The sequence below is a fragment of the Apostichopus japonicus genome, chromosome 23, assembly GCF_037975245.1.
Source record: "Apostichopus japonicus isolate 1M-3 chromosome 23, ASM3797524v1, whole genome shotgun sequence".
Taxonomy (NCBI): domain Eukaryota; kingdom Metazoa; phylum Echinodermata; class Holothuroidea; order Aspidochirotida; family Stichopodidae; genus Apostichopus; species Apostichopus japonicus.
Window position 1 is genome coordinate 2036316 of NC_092583.1, and position 27448 is coordinate 2063763.

Below are 27448 nucleotides of genomic sequence, written 5' to 3' on the forward strand. Positions count from 1 at the left end.
TGTTAGCGGGAAAATCCTTTTATAGTAGGATTATATGCTGAGTCTATGTGTTTATCAGATAGGTATAGCTGCTGAAATTACTACACGGAACTACTTAAGAACAGCAGTAGACTTTGTTCGTAACTAAGCTAGAGTTGAGGAATAACGTAAAATCTGCAGTGATTTCAACAATCTGAATCAAAGAGGACACACCAGCGCCGCAGTAACAGTTGCATCGTAAGTCTTAGAGGTAATTGCTAAAAATTCACCAACATTGATTAGCTGACGCAGCGTTAGGCTAAGCGTATACAGCAATATACTAAGTAACATACATTAGGAATAGGAGTGGACCTAGCGTAGCTGTTACAGTGTAGTGTTACTCTAGACCTTTACAAATGTAGCAATACTGCAACTTTGCAAGTACATGAAGTAGCATGAGACTAAATTTGTGCCAGCCCTAACTTCAATTAGTAGTATTGTCCTAGGCTATGTCCCCTTAATTTCTTAGTACTTACAGTACATCATCTGCGGCTTGGCTATATTATTAGTATTATTAATGCTATTTGCGAGGCATAACAGTAACAAGTAACAGTACTGTCAGTAGCACCTTCCTTTTTTGGTAGCCTATACTGAGGTGTTGCTAACTTAATTTTGTCTTAAGGGACGTCCAGGCGCGTAGCCAAGAATTTGCCAAGGGAGGGGCGAAACTGTAGATTCGGCACTGCAAACTATCTAAGCAGAGCGCCACTATGGTTGGCGTGAAGCGTACAAGAAAATTTTGGCTGTAAATGCCTCCCAGATCGATGGAAATGGCACTTCCCAGGCTTTGTAAGTTGCATTGTAGCATTTGCTCTTTTGAAAATACTAGCGATATCATAAAAACATTAAAAATTTTTTTTTTAAATACTCAAGGGTGGGGGCGGCTGCCCCCTTCGCCCCCCCCTTGGCTACGCGCCTGGGGACGTCTTCTGTGGATTTGGTGTTCCTGTTTCCTAGGAATTGGGGTTTGGTGCTATTCTTTGAAAGGTTTTGGTACAACAAGTTCACTTGGCCAGCTATTCAGTGACAAAGAATACTTTGCTCTCACCCTTTTTAGAATATGGTAGGAACTGAGGTACATGCTCATCTGTCAGAAATGGCAACAATGACACATGTGGTTCATCACTAAGTCCTCTCTGATAATAGATATATGTATATCAGGCACAAACGGTGAAATTGTGCAACTCTCCTTACACTGTAAAGCTTTGCTAAAGTTCGTCAATTAAAGCTCTTTAATCCTATTTCGTTGATTCTCTTAATAAATTTGACATTATTCTTTGAGTTTATGTAGGCCTAGATCGTTGATTTTGGATGACACACCTGCCTTGCATTTTGATACTCATTTAACATTCATTTGCAAGAGAATTGCTTCATATAAGCCAGTGTTCATCTAAGAAGTAAAATCATATCACATGAATATGATTGCAAATGACCTTCTGTTGACCACCTAACCCTTTGGAAATGTTAAACTACAGTATAGCCTAGCCCAGTTAGGCTAGGAATTTTCATAGGCATGATTTTACAGTGATCACTGTAGGTTCTTTTTTATTCTGCCCATGGGCCAAGTACATTTCATAGAAGAACTCTCCAAACACTTGTAAGGAAAAGTGATTACATTGTCTGACCTTGCAAGAAAAATAGGGAAAAAAAATTAAAAAAATATGCTACTGTAGGAGTATATCTCTCATGGCAGTTTCCACGCAAGTCCAACAAACAGAAGGCCAAGATTAGTAGTGTTTAACTTGGATCTTTTCATGGTAGCTGTCTCTTGAATGTCACCCAGCTGTTATAGTTTGTACACTTTCTCTTTTTCTTCAGAACAAAATCAAAATGCCAATCACAACAAGGTCCAGGGGTCAGGTTCAAAGCACTTTACAGTTTAAGCAGAGAAAGTCTCGAGGATCAGGTCTCAAAGCCAGCAAGAATGGTATGGAAGATATTTCAGAGAGTAAAGGGATCTCTAAGGCAAAATACCAAAATACATCTGACAGAGCAGAAGTGAAACAAGAAACAGAATGCAAGAAGAAAAATGAGCTGCCAACCTCACCAAGGAAAAGACCACACTCCAGAGGTCAGTTGTGATTTAAGGCTGCACGGCTTTCCACTATAAGCCTAACAAACAACAGTAACAATCTCGATGGTCTAAATGAAGTAAATGAAAAATTAAATTGGCAACACAAACTGTCAATTGCAACCTAGTTACTTTTATTTTTAATGGTGAATCGCATTTTTACCAATTTTTACCTGTCCCTTCACTGTTGTATTATTGTGTATAGAACACTTTTGAAAAGTAATTTGTCGACTGTTTTCACAGGAATTCTTAATCTTGATTTATCTTGGTACAGTACTTGGTGTCGTGCAACTCATACATGATATGTTGAATTCTTAATCTTGATTCATCTTGGTACTTGGTGTCGTGCAACTCATACATGATATGTCTTTTTCCTTCCAAGCGCCATTTCACATTCCAAATTTGAGTTAAACTGTTGAATTGAAAGCCACCCGACATGACAGTTGTAATCCAGTTGTTGCCCCCCCCCTGTTTGTGGTCGCTTAAGCATCGTAAAAATTACTACTATGATTATTATTATTTCATCTGTCGTCTGATATTTGTGATAAATTTACGTTTTGAATTTTAGTGGTTGTTGAGGAGCATCCCCTCTCTGCATGAGTTGTATCTGTTTGTCGTGTCTGTTTTCTTGCATTCCTGAAAATAGACTAGTATTGTTCCTTCACTCTGCATTATTTGATTATTTTTGTATTTCAATATTTCTTTCAGCTTCTGATAAGGAAAACAAAGATATCATCTTAAAGTCACCATGTAGCCCAATCAAGATCATGAAATCTTCTCCACTGAAGTCACCTTTAAAAGGATTGAAAAACTTGACTATAACCGGTAAGGATATTTCTATCAGTATATGACGGTGAAATGACCCTTTCTCTTGACCTCTTGTGACGTAATTAAAGAACACGCTTCTGTCATTCAATCACCATATGGGTGCTGAAGAGGTGAAATACATGATACAAGGACAACTCTCAGACAAAGCTTTGACTCTCCTTCAAGGGAAATGGTCGTCAACTCTCAAGGTTTTACCCAGACTGGCATGTTCATGTAATGCCTTACAGTGGTGTCCGGCAAATCTCACTTGCAAATATCTTAAGACTGCTGTTACAAAATAGAGTTATATGGAGTTGGTGGATATTTTTCAGGCCCAAATTTCCAGATGTTTCGGTGGATATCGTCAGGTTTAACATGTCAGGTTGGGTGGTGGGGTTTGTGGGATCTGTGGCTGATGACATTGTCTTGGCACTACCATCAACGTGTGGAATGGTCATTGAAAGACTTGTTGTAATTTTAATTCGATCCATTGTAATATTCACAGAATAATATCTGAAGGAGAGAAATATAGGACTTTTGTACACAAATCAATGTACCATCTGCCTTCTCCTAGCCTTTGTTATCTGTGACATGTCAAAAGTTATAAACAATGTCATTTGTGACGATAGTACAAGTAAGTTTTAAAAATGTGTCATCAAAGAAGCAAGTTGTGCTAACAGTCAACAGGATTTTTTCGTCTCCCTTAAAACTTGTGTGTAAAAGTAAGTTGGCCTGACGTTTCGATCCTAGCAGGATCTTCTTCAGAGGCTAATTGACAAGTAACAGTAACAGAAGTGACAAAAACACGCACAGAATACAGACAGGTTAATGAGCACGGTGAACACAATGAGATAGATGAAAGGGGATTATAAGTAGACAAGGGATGGAGAGAAGAAAGCAACAGGGGAAGAAGAGAGGTAGGAGATAAACAGTGGGGGGGGGCAAAGTGAGGATTAAAGGAACAGGGTAGGGAATAAACTGGACAGGGACAAAGACAGAAAGGTGTGGAGAAAAAAACTCATCATTGCCTCCAACCTTACCGTTACGACCGACAATGGTGATCTTTGTTTCCACTTCACACCTCTTGGCTCTGTTCCCCAGAATTTTGACAAATGTGGTGTAACTGTCTTTAATTTCTTGGAATAATTTGGATATTTTTTTATAGTTTTTGCAGTAGCATACTATTTTGCACCTTTTCACCACTCGTAAGAGAGTCGACTTTGAAGGCAATACAGTTGAAAATGATTCATTTCAACGTTTTTGACATTTTCAATTATCGCAATCTTCCCCTCTACAGATAGTCCAAATCAGTCTCGTTTTTTGACACCGAAGAAGGCTCCCAAAAGTCCAAGGAAACTCAGTTCTCCATCGTCTCTTAAGAAATGCTGGAACGATGACAAAGCTGAAGGTTGGTTAAGGCATCCATACTTTCTGTCTGCCATTCAAAGAAGAGCTTCATTTATTAAACTATTTATGTGCAAGAGTGGAGAGGTGTATCTGATTTACTTTTGATTATGACTAACCAGCTGTCCTTATGGCAAACTCCCATCACCAAAAAAAAAACCCATAAGAATGATCCCTGACTCACTTGTATCATGTATTACATGCCAACCTTGTCAAGCAATAATTTACTCTCGTGCATCCTCCAAACTTTAAAGGGATACCCTGCCAATATTTGTCTTAAAAGTACGATTCGTTAAAAGTATTGATTTTTGTGAGCATCAGTGCCCAAATTTGTTATACTTCCGAACTGCCTACAGGTCAAAACTACACCCAAGCCAAGAGGGCCCTTCACAACCTTGTCAAGCAATAATTTACTCTTGTGCATCCTCCAAACTTTAAAAGGATCCACTGAGAATATGTCTTAAAAGTACGATTCGTTAAAAGTATTGATTTTTCTGAGCGACATCGCCCAAACTTTGTTATATTTCCGAACACTTCTACAGGTCAAAACTACACCGAAGCCAAGAGGGCGCTCCACACGTCGCTTCCGGACCGACTGCTGTGTCGAGATGAAGAGGTTGAGAGCATCCAAGGTTTCCTCCACAGTCACATCGTGAAGAAGAAACCGGGCAGTCTGTACATCTCCGGAGCTCCAGGGACCGGAAAGACGGCTTGCTTGAAGTACATCTTGGAAGAGGACGAGGTGAGAGACAGGATTGGATCTCTACTAGCAATTATCATTTCCAAAAATATGGCACTAAAAATATGATTAATATGAATATTATTGAAGACCTATGGTTACAGAAGCTTTGAATACTCTGGAACAAGTTACCAGATCACATTCGAACTTGCTCTAAACTTTCTACATTCAAAAGTCTACTTAAGACCCATCTTTTCACTTGTTCTTTTGTAAATTAATCTGCTTTCTTTTTAAAGCGCCTTGAACCGTGACTTTTGTGTACTGATTTGGCGCTATATAAGTCTATCATTATGATTATATTATATGAATATGAAAAAAAATTGATGTTATTACCCAAAGCCCTCATAACCAACAGTACTTTACTGATTTATGGAACATACAGTATATATAAACATGAATAAAGATACATTGTATGAGAGAACATAAGAATTATAGTAAGCAGCTATTTTATTGTTCGGTATTGTACAAGAGCAAGTGTACAAATGATGTAGAAAGTAACTAAGCAATGTAAGAACAAAGAACAGGTTCATGTATGACTCGAGATGAATCGTTTTCTAGGAACTGTAGAACAGAACCACAGACTTGGCAGAAATCAAACAAAGGTCAAAGTCATTCTATTCTTACCACTCTCTTCTTTGAACAGGGGCCAATGGCCATGCTCCCCCCCCCCCCCTCCATCACCATCAGAAACTCAGACACAACACTTTAAAAAAAATACAAAGTGATAGAATATCCTATTAAGGGGTTTCCCATCACTAACCTCTAAATTACCATTCACTACATTAAAATTTACAGTAAAAATCACTTCAGACTTAAAAGCAAAAAGAAAATAACTCAACCCTGTTCTTAACTGGAAATATTTTCCAGTAATTTCAAACCTTTCTTGAGAAGTCCATGTATATATAAATCTCTTTGACAGGATTTGAAAGGTGTTAAAACGGTATTCGTAAACTGTATGTCTGTCAGACGGAGCCAGGGAATTTACATCAAGATTTTGAGGGAGATCGACGGGAAGAAGGACGACAGAATCAATATGAAAGATGCCCAGAGACAATTGCAGAAGAAATTGTCTTCCCCGGGACCGGTCATGTAAGTAGGAAAGATGTCAACACAAGCATCCACAGATTACGTTTCAAAATGATCTTTAAAGGCATTGAAGACTCGCCCCAAACCGCGTGCGGCCATCTGAAAAAGTTAACTTTCCGTTGCTTGCAAAGGACGTTTTGTTCGTGTCGCTACAAAATGCAGACAGTACAGTAATGAAACGTGATACCTTGTTATCTTCAGCTGGACCTGAGATGTCCATCGCTGTATTGTTTGTACACTGTGCTGTGGGTATTGACCGCAGCTGTATGTACTGACTGTACACTAGTGTTTAATTACCGATGGTAGCAATTAAGCTGTGTGTGTGTATTTTCTGGGATCGATGGTGGTGTCTTAATCTGTCTTTGCGAGACTCTGAGAAATTTGTAGGATGAAATCAAAACGAAGACCTCTAAGATGAATACCAAAGATCCGCCTTGATCTTCTTCAGTAATCGTTTTGAGAAGTCACCGTCTTTAATAGATTCACCAAGAATTTCGGCAATATTGATTCAGTCATTATTTACTTCTCTAATTACTAATAGCTGTATGCCTGTTAACCACACGCAGTAGGTGGTTTGGAAGCCGGCTGAAGGGTTGTCATTATGTGTGAAGATTAAATGGCTTTGGTCATAATGTCACATTTTTTCCGGTCCCAAAATTACAGGTTCCTTGTTAATAATCTGGCAGACACGTCATCACCTCTGAAGTGCAACTTTATTTTAGTGGTATTAGTAGTCTTGAAGTTAACTTACTGTTGTTTTTGTTTTTGTTTACAGATTGTTGGTACTGGACGAGATTGACCATTTGGACAGTAAAGGTCAGGAGGTGCTTTACACGATGTTCGAGTGGCCATCGTTACCGAAATCAAGATTAGTTCTACTAGGTGAGTTAAGAACACAGATATCAAAGTCTGAGCAAAACACATGTAGGGGGGGGGGGGTGGGAGAGTGGTTGATTATTGCTAAACTTCTGTTTAAATAAGGACTGCTTCATACATAAAAACCAAGGCTTGATTCCCACCAGCTGCAGCCAAAACCATTTACAGTAATGTCCTTATAAATCATTGTTACCGGCGGCAACACTGCAGTGCCCTATTAGCGAAGCTTTTGTAGGTGCTTTCATTACCTCAAGCTGGAAATTTTCCAATGACATTTGGTCTATTATGATCTAGAACTTGAAGTGTTTTTACAAACAAACTCACAAGTAATTCCTGTTTTCTATCTTTGCTGTTCATTTTTGCACTTCAGCAAAACTGTTGTGGTGCCTTTTGAGCAGGCTTTAGGCTTTTTAGCCATTTGCATTTAAGAGCTCAATTGAAAGGAATTTTGTTTATTCCCATGCATGTTAAAAGGTCATTGGAATATAAGAAGCTACTGAATTAATTCACTGTGTGGTTTTGTATTAAATGTATAGATCTTACCATATGCACGCTTGCTGGACATAGAGTACTCACTTATTAGGTATTCAACATTAAATCACCATGGTAACAACCCGTTTTTCCCCCTTTTCTCTAGGTATTGCTAATGCATTAGATCTCACAGACAGAATTCTGCCCAGACTGCAAGCTCGGCCTAAGTGCGCACCCAAACTGTTACACTTCCAGCCGTATACAAAGAACCAGATAGTTTCCATTCTACAGGACAGACTAGAGGTAAGACATGATTGTCTGTTGCAGACTATAATTGAGACTTGTTTAAGTATATTGCAGACTTAAGGTATGCCCTATAAGTCAGTGTTAACCAGTGGTACCATACTTCCAGCCATATACAAAGAACCAGATAGTTTCCATTCTACAGGACAGATTAGAGGTAAGACATAATAGTTTGTTGCAGACTATAATTGAGACTTGTTTAAGTATATTGCAGACTTAAGGTATGCCTTATTTAGTCAGTGTTAACCAGTGGTACCATACTGCAAGCCATATAGGAAGAACCAGGTAGTTTCCATTCTACAGGACAGACTAGAGGTAAGACATAATAGTTTGTTGCAGACTATAATTGAGACTTGTTTAAGTATATTGCAGACTTAAGGTATGCCTTATTTAGTCAGTGTTAACCAGTGGTACCATACTGCAAGCCATATAGGAAGAACCAGGTAGTTTCCATTCTACAGGACAGACTAGAGGTAAGACATGATTGTCTGTTGCAGACTATAATTGAGACTTGTTTAAGTATATTGCAGACTTAAGGTATGCCCTATTTAGTCAGTGTTAACCAGTGGTACCATACTGCAAGCCATATAGAAAGAACCAGGTAGTTTCCATCTTACAGGACATGCTTGAGGTAAGAACTGATGGTTTGTGCAGCCTACAAATTGTGACTTGTTTTAGTTTAGGATATTACAGACTTTAAAGTATACATGTCTAAATTACCAATGTTCACCAGTATTAGTATTACCATACACTGACAGAAGCAGTAAGCATATTTAACCCTATTTACGCTTATTTAAACCGATTAAACCCTATTTAAACCCAATTTGAGTCTAAATTGGCTCAATTAGGGTAATCCATGAGATACGAGGGTTGAACAATGACCCAGGATGAAATATAAAGTTGACGTTAGGTCAGTGGTTAACGCCGGTGCCTTTCATAATCATGGACGTGAAAATATGAATCTAAGAGACTGACTTTGGTCAGCTTGCGACTTTGATAAGCCAATGATGGCTTCTTCGCGAGTTCCTGCTTGCAGGAGGTTCTAAAATACAATACATACATTTAGGTTTCCTATATTTTGCATGTTTTTGTATCTTTCAGGCTACTGAGGGCAGCAGTCAAGTTCTTGACCCTGTTGCATTGCAGCTCTGTGCGAGGAAAGTTGCGGCAGTCTCTGGGGATATACGCAAAGCATTGGATGTTTGTAGGTATGGAGAAAAAAATATGTTTTACAACATGTTGTTGTCACACCTTTACATCACTATTTTAAAAACAGTGTTACCCTAAAATAGCTCATGTTTTCCAGATGATAATGGAGTTGTACAAATATGGTTTGATTTTAATATGTTTTGATGCTTTTACTAACTAGATACCTCATTTCAGTCATGATATTTACAATTGATAAATAAAAAGATTGATAAGTTATTGATAAATTAAACAGTGTTAATGTGCCATTTTGGAGAGTGGAATGGTTTCCAATCCATGCATACCCAAATTGTTGTCAAGACCATGTTTGATTTTCGTAATCAATTCAGTCTAATCCATGCTAATCATGATAATCCATGATATATCAACACTAAGATAAAGTTTAATGTTACATTATATGTTACATTTAAGAGTCATTATGCATTCAAACTGGATCTAAGCACTGCACACAAAGTCTGCGCTGACCGACTGAATTTAACCACAGAGACCTAGGTCGTGACCTAGTTGACCTCCGAACACTGACCCGCTTTCTATTAATGAGCAATTATAAGCTTACTAAATTAAATTCACTTTCAATGACTCATTGGATAGATAGAACAATTGTCTCCTATATCCATTTAACGTAATCATTCAATGGTATGATTTTTTACATATTTACCTTTTTTTATGTATTACTATGTCTGTTTTTTTTTACTATACACTTATATCCCATGTATAACTATGTAACTTTTTTACTATACACATATATCTCGTGTATTACTATGTAACTTTTCTTTACTATACACATATATCCCATTTATTACTACGTAACAATTTTTACTATACACATATATCCCATATCAATAAATGGCTATATTAAGTATAGACCACTCTACAGAATGGTCTATATAACCATATCAAGCCAAAGATATGGCTCTAGAAAGAATAGGTCACATTCAAACTTATCTACTTGTGATTGGTTGCATTCCATAACGCTCATCATAAACCACATAAATACATGTTCAGTTTTCCCATCTGAAGCCAAAGTGACTTCAAATGCAGGCATGAGCTTTTTCCACGAACTCGCGGAATATCCGTGATTTCCTATACCGCAATTTTGGCAAAGTTCCGTAATTTTTTTACCCCAGGCTCACCCATGAAAATGGCAAAAGCTTGTTCATTGTTATCCTAATTACCACCTCCACTCTGCCTGATATTTCCAAATTATCCATGTTATAACACTGGAATTGAGATAGTTAGATATTTAGGTTTTGTTCAGACAGACTGCATTCTTGTCAACGATGTAAACAAAGATCAGAAACTCCTTAACGTATGGCTCTATCCATCGCCCAGCCTCCCTTCCTTTGTAGCCTAAGTCTGTAGGAATAATCGCCACCTTTACTTTTTAGAGAATCTTTGCAATGTTTCTTTTTATTATCTTCCAGGAGAGCGGTTGAAGTCACTGAATCAGATCAGCGAACTTTGTCGGTCCTGTCTCCAACAGGTGAGTGAGACAAAATATCTTTTCTTGAAATTATAAAATAAATTAATAATTATGAATAAATAATGGCCTAAGCTATGTGGTTATTCCTGGATTTGTAGTCTACTCTAGATGAATATTAGCTCAAGATTGTTTCGTTCTAGAAGCCTCTGTCCTCATGTAGCCTTACGATGCGTCAGATGTTCAGAGAATTTTTAAAAAACAAAGGCTTTTGTCTTCTGATATCTGCACTAATTTCTGAGCCACTGATTGGTGGAACACCAGAATAAATATATGATATCTATGCACAACGTTGTCAGTATCGTTGTCAGTTGTCAGTATCGTATCAGTTATGTCAGTATCATTATGTCAGTATCGTTACGTCACTATTGTTGTCAGTATCGTCAGCAACGTTGTCAGCATACAGTTGTCAGTTTGAATGGTGGATCACAAGAATACAATGATGATATCTATGCACAATTTTTTCAATATCACCAAACGACAGCTTAGCTGTAGTGATATTGTCACAGGAAAGGGACTTGCTAAAAAATAGGAAGTTGTTGTGGAACAGAAAAATTGTAAGAATTAAAAAAAAAGGAATTTGTAACAGACTATAAAGTTTTGCTATCTTGGAGCACTGTTCAATGAAAGTAATACGTTTTGGCAGTAACGTGACAGAAACATGACAACCACAGTAAAGCACTGAGAGTAAAATGGCTCCATAATGGAACATTGCACTAATGTGCTTCAGTTAAATTTATTAAACATACCAGCCATTCGGGGGCTGGAACACTGCAGTTTTTTTTTTATCTCTCACTTAAAAATACTTTGGTAGTACATTTCAAAGTAATCTCAGGGAAAAAATTGAGTGCTAAAATTTTGTTCAGCATTCTTGAAAGGTTCAGAATTTTGTCTCGTAAAATAATCTGGTTCCTCGCGTACAAAACAGCTATAAATGATAAAAAAAATACGTAAGCAAAAGGTGGAGGAAAATATGAATGTTTAGGTGTTTGAAAGTCTTCATAACTCGCCCCTCACTTCTACCCCCCTCTCCACTTAAAGATTTGACAGCTGTTGCATCTAGCCTTTTAAAGACATAATCCTGGACTTAAATATTTTAAAACTGTTGGATAATGCTTTTCTGTATCATCCTGTTGTAAAATCCCAGTATATTTTTTCATCTGTTTTTAGCTCCGAGGCAACCTGGATCACCAAAGAAGTCACCGAAGAAGAAATCGCAGAAAGTCAACCTACAGACAATTTCTAGTGTACTAGGAGAGGTGTATGGGTCCAATATAGTCTCTTCGAACAACCAATCACAGACATTTCCACTTCAGCAGAAGCTGGTGATCTGTACTCTACTACTGACAGTGAAAGAAGGCAAACGACGAGAAGTTACACTAGGAAAGGTGAAACATAGTCTTGTAATTTATTGTATACAGGGATGCCAGAATTCCGGCTTTTCCAGATTTGAAATTAAGTTCCGGCTCCACACACGATCTTTCCTTCCCAGTTGAAACAGACATTAGTGTTTTCTGCGAATTTCTAACTATTATCCTAACACACTGTAGCATGCGCAAATTGGAGCCCATACCGCAATAGTTTTCACTGGATTTTCATAAAGTTCCTAACATTAGCTTAGATAGTCTTTGGTCCCCACAACTTTCAGGCCCTAGGGGCAAACCCTGCTGGCATCCCTGTGTATATCTAGTAGCCTTGTATGATGTTACAGTGAAGCATTAAAATTAAAATTCACAAGACGTCACATTATGTTTCGACATGGGCAAAAAGCGCCTTCAGTTTTTCTTTTTCTTTTAGGAAGGTGGGTGGGGGGGTAGGCGAAAGGAGGATTAAAAATGGATGCAATTGTGCCATTTCCTACACCTCCCTCAACCAACCAATCAGCCCACTCCCCCTCCCCATTCCTCATCCCATAGTTCTTAGGTGGAACATTGCGTTGCTAAAACAAGCTAGAAAAATTCAAATGATGAGCTGGCTGTATTTAGCAGCAGCATAGTGATGGAGAGTATTTGAACTATATGTAAGAAATTTCCAGCTTTCTGTCGATCTGTCAATCAACTGCAAATTCTTATGTATTGCTAATGAACTCTTTCCTTAAGTTATTTGCTCAGATGGTACAAATGAAGCCAACACAGGCACATAATTGACAAGTTAGCAGTCATCTGCCTGTGATAACAATACCACTTACGTACACAGTTATGTAAACTGCAAACCACTCACTGGCATACACGGACTGCCTTGAAATAAAGTAAAGATAGCATAAAAATTTTGAGTCGAACAGTCGGTTTATTTACGAGAGAAAATCCAATTTCAAAGAAAAGAAGCCACTGGAATCAACTGGATCAATCAGTCTCCTGCTCTTCAGGGACTTAATCAATATTTTCAGGCACTTTTTGTAGCCTTGAAGAAAAATTCAAGCAAATGTTAAGGGCGATACACCTGTTGTTCTACGTTAGTCTATGTGACATTTGTCGAGCGTTTGATGAGATCATGAGAGGGAGTCTAAGAGGGCCTCTTGACATAGTTTCCTCTGCGGGAGGAGATGTTTGTGAAAGCCGATTAAAGTGCTGTGAGTTCTCAGTGGTGCTCATTACACGGCTGAGAATATGAGGCATTTAAGGCATTTACCAAGGAGTTAAGGCATTTATCAAACAGCTTTTGGCTGGATAATAGCAATGGTTGGCCAGGACAGGTTCTTTGCCGTTTTTAATCAATGTTTTACATATTTAATGAATATATAATTCCCCTTATATTTGGTCACTCAATGTTTATGGTACTGTGTTTTGTGTCAGTGCACCCTCAACCAAAGTTATGATCAGTCTACTTCAGATACTAAACCTTGCTTGGAAAAATAAAGTGGCAATTTAAGGATGTTAACATTAATAATTTCAAGGAAGCAATAAACCTTGCACAAGATCGTGATACGTGGCGGAGGTTAATCACTGAGCATGTCGGATAGACAAGACTCAACTTACCACTACTACTACTACTACTTCAGATACTCCAGTTAAAGGGCAAGCGTTGAATGGTCGTCCGTGACGACCAAATTTTCGTTCCGACGACCAAAATACAGCTTTGGAGGTCGTCAGACAGAGGACTGGTTGTTTACATCTAATTCAGATCGCATCGTAAACTAAATAACCCCAAATAAGGTAAAACGATAAAATTGGTATCACCTTCCCATCCCATACTGGAATCAGAAAAGGAAATGGTGGCATTCTCATAATCCACCCGAAGCGGAGTTTCACCGATCCAAAACCCAACACTTCTCTCCTGTAGTGTGCAAATTAGTCATCATTGTTGATGTTTGTTGTTTTTTTGCTCCCATTTTTCGAACAACCAAATTTCCTGTTCGGACAACCAAAAGGCGAGACCTGGTTGTCCACGGTACAACCAGAAAAAACAATCCTACGGTTTATTAATGGCGTGCAGGACTTGAATAGCCAAGGACACTGGTTTGAAGCCCATTCTGACCAATAGCTTGTCTGCGATCCTCAAAATATTCAATGACATTTACTGATTAATGTCACAAAAAGGAGTGAAATAGATTAATGATGTGTTTTAACCACTGTGGTAATTTTTTCTATTTCTTTTTTTTTCTACGACAGCTTCATGAAAGTTACTGTAAGATCTGCCTTGGAAGGCAGGTGCCTGCCGTCGACCAATCAGAGTTTTCCTCTTTGTGTCAGCTGATCGAAACCAGAGGCATTATGGGTATCAAGGCTTCAAAAGACATGAGGCAGACAAAGGTACGTAAACCTAGTTTCACTGTCGCCTTGTATTATGGGTAAATTCCACGAGTCGGCCGACGGCCATTTTAAGACTAATTTGATCTGTCAGTGCAAAATGCATAACCAAAACGTGTCTTTTCGGATGAACAGATTGATATGAATAATTATGAATTATTAAAATAATAATTATTATTATTATGAATACTTAATGATAATTATTATTATGAAAACTAATTATTATGAATAATTATGAAATATGAATAATTATGAATAAGTATGGAATATGAATAATTCTGAAATACAGAGTTTATTTTGTGATCAAAACAGATAATTACAAATAGACCGTCCTCTAACTTGTATCATGTTTTTGAAACATTATCGAATCACCTCAATTTATACAGATAGTCTAGAAACAAACCGACAACATTTCGAGACTGCTCTATTCAACCAGTTAAGGCAAAATATCCGCATTTCTGGCAAAATTTTAAGAACGCGTACGGTATTGAGAAGTTGAGTTTGCGGGACAATCTTTTGCTCAGATTTTTTTATTGATTTCTTGATTTTTCTACTTTCCCTACAGATTAATCTCAAGCTGAGCCAGAAGGAGGTGGAGTTTGCTCTCCAAGATAAAGTCATCCTCTCGTCCATCTTACAACAAGGATTACCAAACTCTAAATGACACTCAGCGAACTTTAATCCTTGACGGCGAACACTGCGTACAAAACTGATGTAATATTCATTAATTGCATTGACCTCTGGAAGTGTATTGCAACATCTCACTCAAAACCACTTCTTTTAGCATATCTTTCTTTCCTTTAACCGATGAAATTGTGAATTTAAGATACTAGGCTACCTTAACTCCCTCTATAACTTGCTAACTGTGAGAGTCAACATTTACCAATAATAGCTTGTGGAACAACAAATTTTTGATGTACCATTTAGCATTCTTGAATTTTGGGTATTTTTAGCTCTTAATCTTCATTTCCATTTACTTTAATGAATTAATGTTAATAATAAATAATGTAATAATTGTGAATCATTCAGTATATAATTGCCACCATTGTTGAAAAAAAAGTTTATGTATTAAATTGTTTTTATTGATGTGTAAATAAATAATTGATTCAACATTTTACAATGAATTTTAACCTTGTCCTCATTTTGGTTTTCAATTTTGCTCCAAGAATGAAACATGATCTCATTAAATCTTAAATGTGGAATTAAATATGTATATAGATTATGTGTTAGTTTCAGGTGTGTGAGGTTGGTCCCACGAATGTCCTTGTCTGTAAGCTGTTAAATATTTAGGTGGCAGTATTGTTCATTGTAAGTTGAAAACCCCTCCTATCTCGATATCTTACCCCTAAACTCGAGATAAGGTTGTAGATCTAAAACCAAACATCAAGAAAAAAATTCATGTCCTATTTTATTGTTCATTGTCAGACATTGAATCATCAGTAATTGTCATGGCAACGAAAAAGTAATTACGACAACAATCTTTGCATTTCTAAACAGCGTATATATGATAGCGAGCAGCTATTTCCTTTCCTTTGCATAAGCAGGTTGGCAAGTTTTGTGTTCATGATATTCATAACTGTAACTGGGTTACCATGGAGATTAGGCGATAATGATCGAGCAGCATTCTATGTGATTTAACGGTGGACAGCTTAAACTGGATTGCAAAGCAAGAATAATTTGATGCATTAGCAAACAGGATACTTTAGTATGGGTTTACCAAACGTTATCACAAGTTCACAACTACATATTGCAGCTCATTGCTAAACAGAATTCGATTTGAAGATAAGGAAAGCGACTTCAGCTAAGCCATTAAAGCAACCAATATTTCTGAGAACATTAATAACTTGTATTTAACAAGTGCCCTATTGTAGAAAATGAACGATATGATGTAATTGAAATGGGACATATTTCTGTAGAGCAATTAATTGCTGACCATTTTTTTATACAGAATGCACGGAGGGACTATTCTTTTGCTCTGTATACGCGTTTTAATGAAAAAATTGTGACTTCCCCTTAAATCAAAGTCGCATGTCCTCTTGCTTCTCGAAGGATCTGATCCCCCCCCTCCCCCTGGACCAAGAATGAACCCCGCTTCCATTGTTCTTTTTTTTGAATTTCTTACCAGACCCCTGGAGGTAGTTTAGTGACACTATATCAGTTTTTTTTTTATGGGAAAGGATTTCCCTTAACCGTTTGAAAATCACTCCTACTATAACCCTTATTTCCCTGCACCCTTCCTATACCCCGCACTAGCGTATATATTTCCCATAGATCCCTCCTCCCCCCTTCCCTCTGGCAAAAAGGGGGGCCTTTTGCCAGAGCCTTAGAAATACCAAACAATGAATAACTCAATGTTTATATGATAAAAATTAGTTGTTCTTATTATTTGATATTTGAATGTTTAATGCATATGCAATTAATGTAAAAGAGGTTGATATTTATATACATAGGCGTGATAAACATAAGGCTATACATATAAAACAAAACAAATCAAACACGATCCTGACAGACAATTGCTTGAACATTCATCGACAGTAGATTTCTGAATTCCAACTCCCACGTTTTTTACAAGCAAGTTCATCAATGCGTAAATATTTTTACACTCCAATGAAAAGTTAAACGGCGACTAATTAATTATATTGCTATTTCGACCGCAATTGAAATGATACTGGTATATATATATATATGTATATATATATATATATATATATATATATATATATATATATATATATATATGTATGTATGTATATATATTTACAGGTACTATCTCGTAAATGGATCTGTGATATGTGCATAACCTGAGAGGAATTTCCGACTCTTATTATGGTAAACAGCGCCGTACATTTCATACTCGTGTGGGTTTCCCATACATCTCTCTCTCGCGCTCTCTTTCTCTATTTGCCGTATACAACAAGCACGTATCATGCTGGTACGCAATTTCTCACATCCACACATGCAAACACATCGCACCACAAACGTTAAAGGGTTTTCCGCTGCAACAGTTGACATGCAGAGCGAGGTGGCAGGCCTCACTACTGAAAAAAGCAGAAGAAGAAAAAAATCCTAACGTGGAGAATTGCCCTTGGACTAACTGTATAACGTGGATGTTTTATCTTGGATTAACATCAACACACACTCATTTCCCAATAGCTAATTGATGCGTTCGAGTGTATCGTCTCGACTCAGAGCAAGCAAGCAAGCTTTGGATTTTGATAACGTATACTGGACAAAAAAAATACGAAGAGATCAAACAAGAAGAAGAATAAACAGAGGATGGAGAGAGCTTTAATGAGTAAACCCATTTTTGTCGGTGATATATCAGAAAGCATTGAAAGAATTTCGGTAATATCTTATCATCAGATAGTGGATTTTTTGGAAGCTTAATTAATCAGGAGAGTCTATATTTCGTCAGGAATCTATCCGTATTCTGTGTTGAGATATTCTCTCTCTCTCTCTTATCCTTCATTCCTTCCCTCTTAGTTTTCTGTTATCTTCGGGAGCTGCTCTATAGTATTTATGACTGATTGTGCAAGTGACGCAATTTCTCAGAGGTGTTCTGCCAGTTCTGGATATTAATACACTGTTCGTATATATAAAGGTGCGCGTATATATGTGTGTACAAATGTATACATATATAAACAAATGCTTTGTAATAATGTGACATTTGTTGATAAACGTTGTTACAGCATTCATCAGGTGAAGACAGCCTACGTAAAACCGTAATAACGAGAATGAGTATTATTTCGGTTATTCATTCGTTGGTTTGGTAAATTTTCCAAATTTTCTCCATTCATTTTTTTTTTTTGGCCTCTCTCTTTCTAGATATTTGTTCTCTTTGTTTTGTATACTCTTTTAAACTCCGCCCAATAATGTCGTTTTACTACTCCTAGCATCACATGCGAAAAAAAGCAAAAATGTGGAAAATAGAGAGTGTCGGATTTTTATCCTTTTTGGAAATTGTTTTGATATTGGAGCTGCTGTCGGTCCAACAAACGATAGCATTAAAGGCGTCAGGATTAAATGTAGATGACGTCGAGAACCAACTTCAACATGTACACCTCACCGAGGACCCGGAGTATGACTCGTCGAATCGGTATAAAATGCGGGACACCCCCGCGGACAATGAGAATATCAACCGCCGGCAGGGGCCAGCAGCGTATGCTAACATTCTAAGGCGTTCGATAAGATCTACTACCGAAGAGGATTATTTACATGAGGTCATAACTACATTAGAAATATTTGAAGAATCGGCTACATGCGAGAGGGAATTTCTCAGGGTATCTAACGTCCCTAATAACGAGTCAGTTTTGAAGAATATCGTCGATTTCTCGTCATTAAGAGGTAATTCATCTATAGCGATATATACTGCGAACCTGCTAAGCAATTCACTTGGGTTTAATCGATCTCATATCCCCCAGTCTGTTTATGAGGATCCAGAGTTGTATTTCTCTCTGGTGAGGACTAACGTGAACACTAATCCTAGCTTGTTTGGGTCCTGCGTGGCGTTCGATAAGTATCGTTTCAGCGGTGCCCTCCTCTTTGGACCATGTGCCCATTTATCTCTAGATTCGCAAGATATCACATACGAGCTAGATATGGCCGCGGAGCTAGATTACACTTCCGACGATAAGCCGGTCACGAATTGGTTTACCAAGTTCTCGTCGAGTAATCCGCACAAGACTTCGAAATCGGATCTCTTACAGAGACGGTACAATGCTACTTATTATCAAGAGAAAATATTCATCCAGCACGCATTCGTGACCGAAGATGATGGCACCTGGACGGAACCGTACTTTGATTGTAACGTCACTAACGAGTGGATCATTACTTATTCAGTGCCTTTCTTTGATGCGAGCCTACAATTTCAGTGAGTATGATTATTGACTTATGTAGCTGTAGCCAATCATTTTATTTATTTTAATCTTTAAAAAAAAAAAAAATCCCACATCAGTTTTCTGTTCACGATTCTGTGAGAAATGAAGCAGATGCTATCCTTGTATGGTTGCATACAATATATATATATATATATATATATATATATATATATATATATATATATATATATACATATATATATATAAATATATATATATATATGTATATGTATATGTATATGTATATGTATATATATATATATATATATATATATATATATATATATATATATATATATATATATATATATATATATATATATATATATATATATATATATATATATATATATATATATATATATAACTTGTTAAACCTAATTGCTCTTATTCTGTGAGAAAGGAAGCAGATGGTATCCTTTTATGTTTCTATACAACATCAACACGCGGAAATGCCATATAGCCTATTACAAGACATTATAGCTGTGTGAAAAACAAGGGGAAGAATCTGCCGCAAAAAATAGCATTATAATCTATTTAGTTACCTCTATCAATGATTTGTACAGTACAATTCAACACCTGCTAACCCAAAGTGCAAATTTATAATATATGCATATATACACATGAACCTATATGCCACACGAACTGTTCACACACACAATTGTTTATTGATGTGTCCTCTAATTCAGATGTGGTATACATTTCTGGACGATAAATTCACGTTTAAAGCAGCTGTTTTCATTTGCACTTTTAAAGAGATTTCTTCAGTTGATTTTGATAAATTTATCTATATTGTCAACATTGGTATGTACCTTTCACTATGGCAACAGTGTAAACACAAATGTCCATATACAATTGTAAATGTTACTATGTATGGTTCCATTAATGAAGGATTATAGACCCGAAACGAACTTTGATATTTTTTACAGCCTTGAATGTAGTTCTATTAGTTGTTGAGGAATGGTCCTTTAAAACAACAGAGGCACTTCGTTGAAAGTGGATGGACTACGTAGACTATAACAAGCACACGTTTACACTTGCCCAGCGCCTTAGAGTTGCAATGTAAACTTCAATAGAAAGATATACACGTTTATAGCTTGGAAAGGATACATTGAACATTATAATGGAAAGTTGGTGTTTGATGTTATCCGTGTATAGCCGTGTTAATTTGAAATTTAGATAACATTCTTTTTTAGAAATTAAATATCGAATCCTACTGCTTTAATGTCTGTACATGTGTTGTCATGGCAACTTGCCCACTGTGATATCACTTGACTGCTATTTTATTCCCTTTTTGAAGTTGAATTTGAAAAAGGTAATATTGTGTCAACTCCTTCAAATTTACATCCTTGTCCATTTATCGTTTTTACTCTTGTTTCCATGGTAATCTAAACCCTTCTTCTTTATTTAAGTGTTCATTTTTAGTCCAAATGAGTTTCAACCAATATCGAGTGACATTTATATGACTCCTAAAAATGAAATAACTGATGGTTTCCAATGATGGTTACGTTTATATCTATGGTATATATATAATATATATATATATATATATTTATATATATATATATATATATACCGGTACATTATATATATATATAATATATATATATATAAATATATATATATATGTGTGTGTGTGTGTGTGTGTGTATTGATAGTGATATAATTGAAAACGTAATGAGTTGGAAAATTTAGAACAGTGGAACAGTGAACAGTGGTATAAAAAAGATGGTATATATGATGTACCGAAATAACTGATGGTATTGAACTACAACCGTACCTCATTTTTGGTTTCGTTCTTAATATTACGTAAATTCATCCACGGTGAAATCGAATACATCCTAACAAAACTGCCTGCACTTGTTTCATGTAATTTATAACGCAACAGTTTATGTTGAAATTTGAGGAGTTTTACTGACTTCATTGTCATCCCTAACTATTCTTGTAAACTGTTTGTGTATTACGCTTTACATTTGAAAAGATCACTTCTATATTTCAAGAGCGAAAGAGAGGAAAAAATGCGGAATATTTAATAAGTTAACCGTTTAGACTAGTTCAAGTCGGTATCTCGTTTTATTTAACGGAATAACATTCTCTTCCTGATTTCTGTATATTTTTCTTCTCCTTCTCCTCGTTCATCTCGATAGCATCCTCGTGATGCAATGTATATTGTAAACAATATATTATTTCTGTTATAAGCAGATGTCCAATTTTTGTTTTGTGGTATCCCATGTCCACTTCGTCTGGGAAAAAAGCTTCCATGCACGGTTGAGGGTTATTTCAACAACTATACTCACTTTAAGTTTATCACGAAGAAACGTCATAAACTCTAAAACAAATTAAAACCAGTGCTTGATGATATTCACTCGCCTTTATCAACTTGGTTGCTAGACAGGTGCTACAGTATCGCCAAACCCTTTTGCTATTCTCTCGTTTTCTTCTTCATCATCTTCTTCTTCTTTTTTATTCCTTTTTGACTTTCTGGTATACTTCAATCGCCCTAATGGGGAATCCTTCCCAAATATCAATTACAAAATGTCGCCAGGGCCTACGGCATCGACTGTCAGCATCGTTTCAAGAGTCAAAGGAACTGACGGCTACTACTACTAGCTCTTGAAGACGAATCGGTCAAGAGCGTTTACGATAGCAGAAAATTAATAAAAACGACTGTACTACCTAGCCTGCGGTCCTGTTCCATATGCATAAATTAAAAAAGGGAACAACGTTCATTTACTGTCCCAAATCCCCGTTATACTCGTATTGTCCCAAACCTGCGCGAACAGCGAAAATAAAAGAGGGACATCTTCTTTCTTTCGTTCTTTCTTTTTCTCCCCCTTTTTTAACCAAGTCGATGAAACATCATTTAAAGAGACAGTTTGGAAAACGGTATATATGCGTGTATGCGTGTGTGTATGTATGTAGTTTAGATCCTCCTGCAAGCAGGAACTCGCGAAGAAGCCATCATTGGCTTATCAAAGCCGCAAGCTGACCGAAGTCAGTCTCCTATAGATGCATATTTAACGTCCATGATTATGAATTGTCAATTGTCAACTACCGGTACTCTGTAACTGGGCGACATACATTAATCTTGGAGTGAGTCAAACTTGGGACCTTATGATTGAAAGACACCGGCGTTTACCACGGAGCTAACACTCGGTATATAACGGTATAGTCGGTCTCCTGTAGAATAAGGAAACCATAAAACGTAATATCCATCGTTTTAATTTTCATTATAGATATCACGAGGTGCATGCTTTATATCTGTTTAGAATATCAGCCATCATTTTGCCAAGTATAACACTATATAGTGTGAAGTATACCGTCAATAATTCAAGAAAAATACAGCATATTAACCTGCTTTCAATGTGAAATAGAAATGGTTTACATTATCAAAGTTCATTAAAATCAGCCTCATTGTTTATTTGTTCTAGATATTGTCTACAATTATAAGCTTTTAGTTTGTATTATGGTGGGTTGTCTGTTTTTCATCGACACATTTTAACAGTGGGATATGTATAAATGTATGTGTGTTTGTGTTTAAATGTGCCGTATGTACAAAACAGACATACATTTAATTTGCGACAACTTTGTAGTTGGTCTCACAGAGTGTTTATTGTCAACTATTTTTCTCATTATATATTTGAACAAACGCACAGTGTTATCGGTTAACACAAAAACCTACATGTATGTATACGGAATGTACACTAAGACCTATACATGTATGTAAGGATGTACAATAAAAAATATAAAAAACATAGGGCTACATAAACACAGCGCTATATATGTTTACCGTATTTGCGTGTTTATATACAACATTCCACATTTTCTATCCTAATATACTGTAAACTCTATACTTAGTGCCTTTAAAAATCTCAAGGGTCGTGTATATGTGAAAATCACGCGGTCACGTCAGAGCTATTTTCAGGGGGTCAGTTAAAGGAGATTTTTGTAAGTTGAAACCCTGTCTGTCGAGGAATTGATCAGCCTACAAATATATATCTTAACGCCTGACGTTTTTGAGTGGATTGTATACTAGGCCTTTACACTGCAGTATATACGTGACATGTCAGGACATGGTACATCATATATATAGTACGTGTTTTCCATGTGAAAACGAATATAGGTTTGTACTGTACAAGCATCATAATCTTCAAAGAGATTATTATGATGATAGACAACAAATTCGGCAGAGTGTATATAAGTATCATATCATGATAAAAAATCTGATCTTCCATATGACTGGGCAAGATAAGAAAATTGGTGGGTAAAGGAAACATAATCAAAACAAGTTGGCTTCGTCGAAAGCAGATATTACCCACAAAACAAAATACCAAAAAAAAGGGTTTAATACGGACACCAATTACATAATTGTTGTGCTTTTATTATTTATTTTAAACAAATTTGAGATTCGAATTTTTAAAACACGCATCTGTGACGTAGTCATTTGCGTCATACGTACCTTAAAATCAGATATAATATTAAAGGTCATGCACCACGTGGTATTGCTTGCCCCTAACATATATGCTAGAAGATCAAATAATGATTCACTCATTTTCAATTGTTTTTAATCCCAAAATATTGTCACTTTTTCACTCTAATAGACATGATATCGTCTCATTTTTAATATTCTGAATTATTTGAGTAATTATCTGCAAGTATTTCCTACGATCAGATAGATTATCTATGGGAATGTAGGCCCTCTCATTATGTTGTAAGTATTAGCACAGTAAATTTAACTGATGACGTTTGTACTAATGATATGCACCCGTATGATTTATTCACACAAATGTTTTGAGGTTTCATCGAGTTATTCGGCCACAAAATATGGACTTTCCTTCTAAAGATATCTCGCTTTATCTATGCATTGACTAACTATAGGGGCTGCTCATAACACCCATTCAAAGGGGCACATCCATGAAGGGGGCCATGGGCCCATCGCGCTCCCCTCCTTTGGATTTTGTTTTATTGCACTACAAGTAAGTTACAAAACATATCGTTTTTCATTATAACAAGGTATTCATGGCGGACACACTTGTAGCACGCTTCGCACGCGTGCATTCCTTAAAAGTATACTGGCTTTTTCATGTATACCGTAAGCTCTTTCAGTATACGCATTCAATATCTGCCGATACTTAGCTCCCGACTTCACCCCCAACACCCGACCCCACTACCGACTCCCGCCCTCCCCTCGTCGAAATGTCCAAGATCCGCCGCGGATGCGTATTCCAGGACACACACCTTCTAGCTTACCCTGATAACCCATGACAGTGTAAGGTATACATTATAATATATCTCTCTATAAATATATCCGTTCTTTTTTTGGCATTTATACTCTTAGCTTAATACTATATATCTGTGTATAGTCCCTTCACAGTTTAAGTGAAACACAAAATCAGTTTTGTTTTTCAGTCTGTCAAATTATGTCTGGATTACTATGCTGCTTTCCTCTGTTTTACTACTATTTTATAATGAGAGATTATAGGAGACATATCTGTACATACATATATATATATATAGAGATATATAAAGGCTATATATATATATAGCCTTTATATATATTAGATATATATATAGCCTTTATATATATATATATATATATATATATATAAAGGCTATATATATATATATATATATATATATATATATATATATAAAGGCTATATATATATATATATTTATATATATATAATATATATGTTTATGTATATATGTATATATATATATATATAGATAGATATATATAGATATATATACATATAATTATATGTATATATTAATATAAATATGACTAATGCATCCTTCCTCGTGGGAAACATTATATTTCAGTGTTCGTATAGAATCTAAGCAGTAAATGCAGACCTTCCGGGCATGTGTTGGGGAGCTCGCGGGTTATAAATAACCTATCCAATACTTCTACATACGATGTCACCGCTGTCGTCTTTCGTCGATGAATTTTAATAATGTGATTAAAAATGCACCTTTAGTTTGAGAGCAACGAAGAGACGTAAACATTCGTCTCAATGGGTTGGCCCCAGTCCATCCCGCCAAAAGGCATTATTTTATATTGGGGTGTATGCATGGAACTACCACGAATACAATGTGTGTGCGTGTTAGCGTACATGTGTTTGTACTGTGCACTTTACAGCGAGTGTTCAATAGGGCTAATTGACGAGTTACAATGGAGACTGAGAACTATATAGATGACAAAGCAATTATTTTAAGTCCATAAAGAAACTGCCGATATTTTTCTCTTCATTATCGAAAGTAAAGATTTTAAGGTATACAATGAAGAGGTAACTCAGTAAGAGAATAATCACTTTTTAATGCCACTTTGAAGATGACGTAGGCAACATAAAATGATAAATAAATAAAAACATAACGGCGCTCTATAGATATATTAAACTGATGTTAGTAAATTAGAACGGACATCCTATACCTTCCAAGAGCATCTTCGAAAAGGTTTACAAGTGGTGTCAAGGATATACTACAGTAAAGGCTGTGACAATATAGATACAACTATGTAAACTACTTCTTTTCGCAAAAGAGAGTTGCTGGTAGCCTATAGCTATACGAGGGGTTTCGTTGAAAGGCTTCCATTGCATATACTGCTACTGCATTGCAGACTGCTACTTTCATAACAGATTTGGTATGGGTACTGACCTTGTATATAGGCATATGTTCACACGTCATAACCTTTGTCCTGTAATGTATGTGGTAGATACAAGACTATGATAAACAACTCTAGATATCATGATTTGAAAACAAGTTGAAGACTTGAGTAAGTCTATTATGACATCATTTGTCATTTCCCTTAACAGAGTTAGGCTTTTAGGGATTCATATATATATATATATATATATATATATATATATATATATATATATATATATATATATATATATATATATATATATATATATATATATATATATATATATATATATATATATATATATATATATATATATATATATATATATATATATATATATATATATATATATCTATATATATATATATATATATATATATATGTATATATATATATATATATATATATGTATATATATATATATATATATTTATATATATATATATTTATATATATATATATATATATATATATATATATATATATGTATGTATGAATGTATATATATATATATAAAAATATATATATATGTATGAATGTATATATATGTATATATTTATATATATATATATATATATATATATATATATATATATAAACCATAGCCTCGTGTATGGGTTAACGTATCCACCCGAGCCGAATATTTACAACATCGTACAGATCCATATCCTCAGACCAAACTTGACTACCCGTTGACGTTTACTGTTTTACGTACATTAGAATGATGAAAAGATGAAACGATCTTTCTGAAAACGAACTATAGTAGGACCTTTCTACATAATTATATGTAGCTATATGGCAGTCTATTGATTCTTTTCCCAAGACCTTCATATCTTAATCAATTCCATGATTGCAAAAAGCTGCCAATGGGTTTCTTCCGTAACGGTCAAATTTACCGTTTAATATACGGTGAGTACCGCACGCACCCATCGATGGACAATCGATCACATCCATTCTTGGCCGTGAATCAGTCAGTATGTTTACATAGCCAGACAGGGAAACAAGGTGTACTTTTAAGAAAATTGATGACGTTGTAAGATGTGACTACAGTATATACATCGCTGCATAAAAAGCGTGCTGTTCAATCTATCTAGGAATATGGATTAAAGTTTTACTAATCAAAATGAACTTGCAAGGAAGGAGAAGAAGATGGAAGTCCAAGAAGGGGGAGGCAGGGGGGGGGCACGAATTGTTAAATTGTTAAACTTGGGTGATGGTGACCCTGCGCGATAAGATATTATAACGAAACTTATTCAACGTTTAACAAAATAAAAATAGAGTATGACCTTACCCAGCGGGAACAGACGTCACAAATCGTAGAGACATTTAAAAAGAAAAAAAAAATGTGCGCAGTGAGAATATACCTGTGAAATATTAGCTCTTTGTGTTATAGCAACTCCCGACCGGGTTGCACACAAAACAAAACGTTCTCGCTTATTCTCACTGCGCGCGGTGTTTACCGCATGCATGCATAGTAACTATAGCATATCATAGATTAAGTTCATTAGTAACATTCCATGAACACGGTAGGACGGATTACTATACAGCATTCCAGTACTCATCAGGCACAATTAACCGCAATAGCCCTTCCTCCTCATGTGGTTAATAGCTTGGTAATAATTTCAAGAACTGTGGCACATGCATAGCCCGACATGAACACAAAAAATTAAGAATGAGAAGGGGAAAAAAAGCACAGCGTTGGAGCGTTTCAC

At 36.1% G+C, this 27448-nt stretch overlaps 2 protein-coding genes across 4 annotated transcripts in view; both read left to right on the plus strand.

Annotated features, from left to right (window-relative positions):
* The first annotated feature begins 60 nt into the window (after positions 1–60).
* On the plus strand, positions 61–15327 carry LOC139964566 (cell division control protein 6 homolog). 3 transcript variants are annotated; one of them, XM_071966250.1, is made up of 13 exons: positions 61–229; positions 1837–2089; positions 2798–2914; positions 4194–4304; positions 4843–5042; positions 5959–6128; positions 6901–7007; positions 7639–7775; positions 8877–8983; positions 10406–10464; positions 11632–11849; positions 14070–14210; positions 14773–15327. In XM_071966250.1, the coding sequence occupies exons 2-13, from the start codon at positions 1849–1851 to the stop codon at positions 14869–14871; spliced, it is 1707 nt and encodes a 568-aa protein (XP_071822351.1). In that variant the 5' UTR covers positions 61–229; positions 1837–1848; the 3' UTR covers positions 14872–15327. The 3 variants fall into 3 exon arrangements, with proteins under 3 accessions (XP_071822351.1, XP_071822349.1, XP_071822352.1); XM_071966248.1 differs by having other exon boundaries at positions 61–216; XM_071966251.1 differs by lacking the exon at positions 4194–4304 and having other exon boundaries at positions 61–216.
* Positions 15328–17105: 1778 nt separating this feature from the next.
* The window catches only part of LOC139964561 (metabotropic glycine receptor-like), a 65138-nt gene continuing 54795 nt past the window's right edge, over positions 17106–27448 (plus strand). Inside the window, exon 1 of the mRNA XM_071966238.1 lies at positions 17106–19077. Within this exon, the coding sequence (XP_071822339.1) occupies positions 18107–19077 (971 nt within the window). The 5' untranslated portion in view covers positions 17106–18106. The remainder of the gene's footprint in view (positions 19078–27448) is intronic.

Excerpts from the sequence above, each read along its gene's own strand:
- LOC139964566 (XM_071966250.1), top strand. The coding sequence starts at position 1,849 with ATGCCAATCACAACAAGGTCCAGGGGTCAGGTTCAAAGCACTTTACAG. Across the intron at positions 7,008-7,638 it reads ATCAAGATTAGTTCTACTAG|GTATTGCTAATGCATTAGAT; the intron begins GTGAGTTAAGAA and ends CCTTTTCTCTAG. Across the intron at positions 7,776-8,876 it reads TTCTACAGGACAGACTAGAG|GCTACTGAGGGCAGCAGTCA; the intron begins GTAAGACATGAT and ends TGTATCTTTCAG.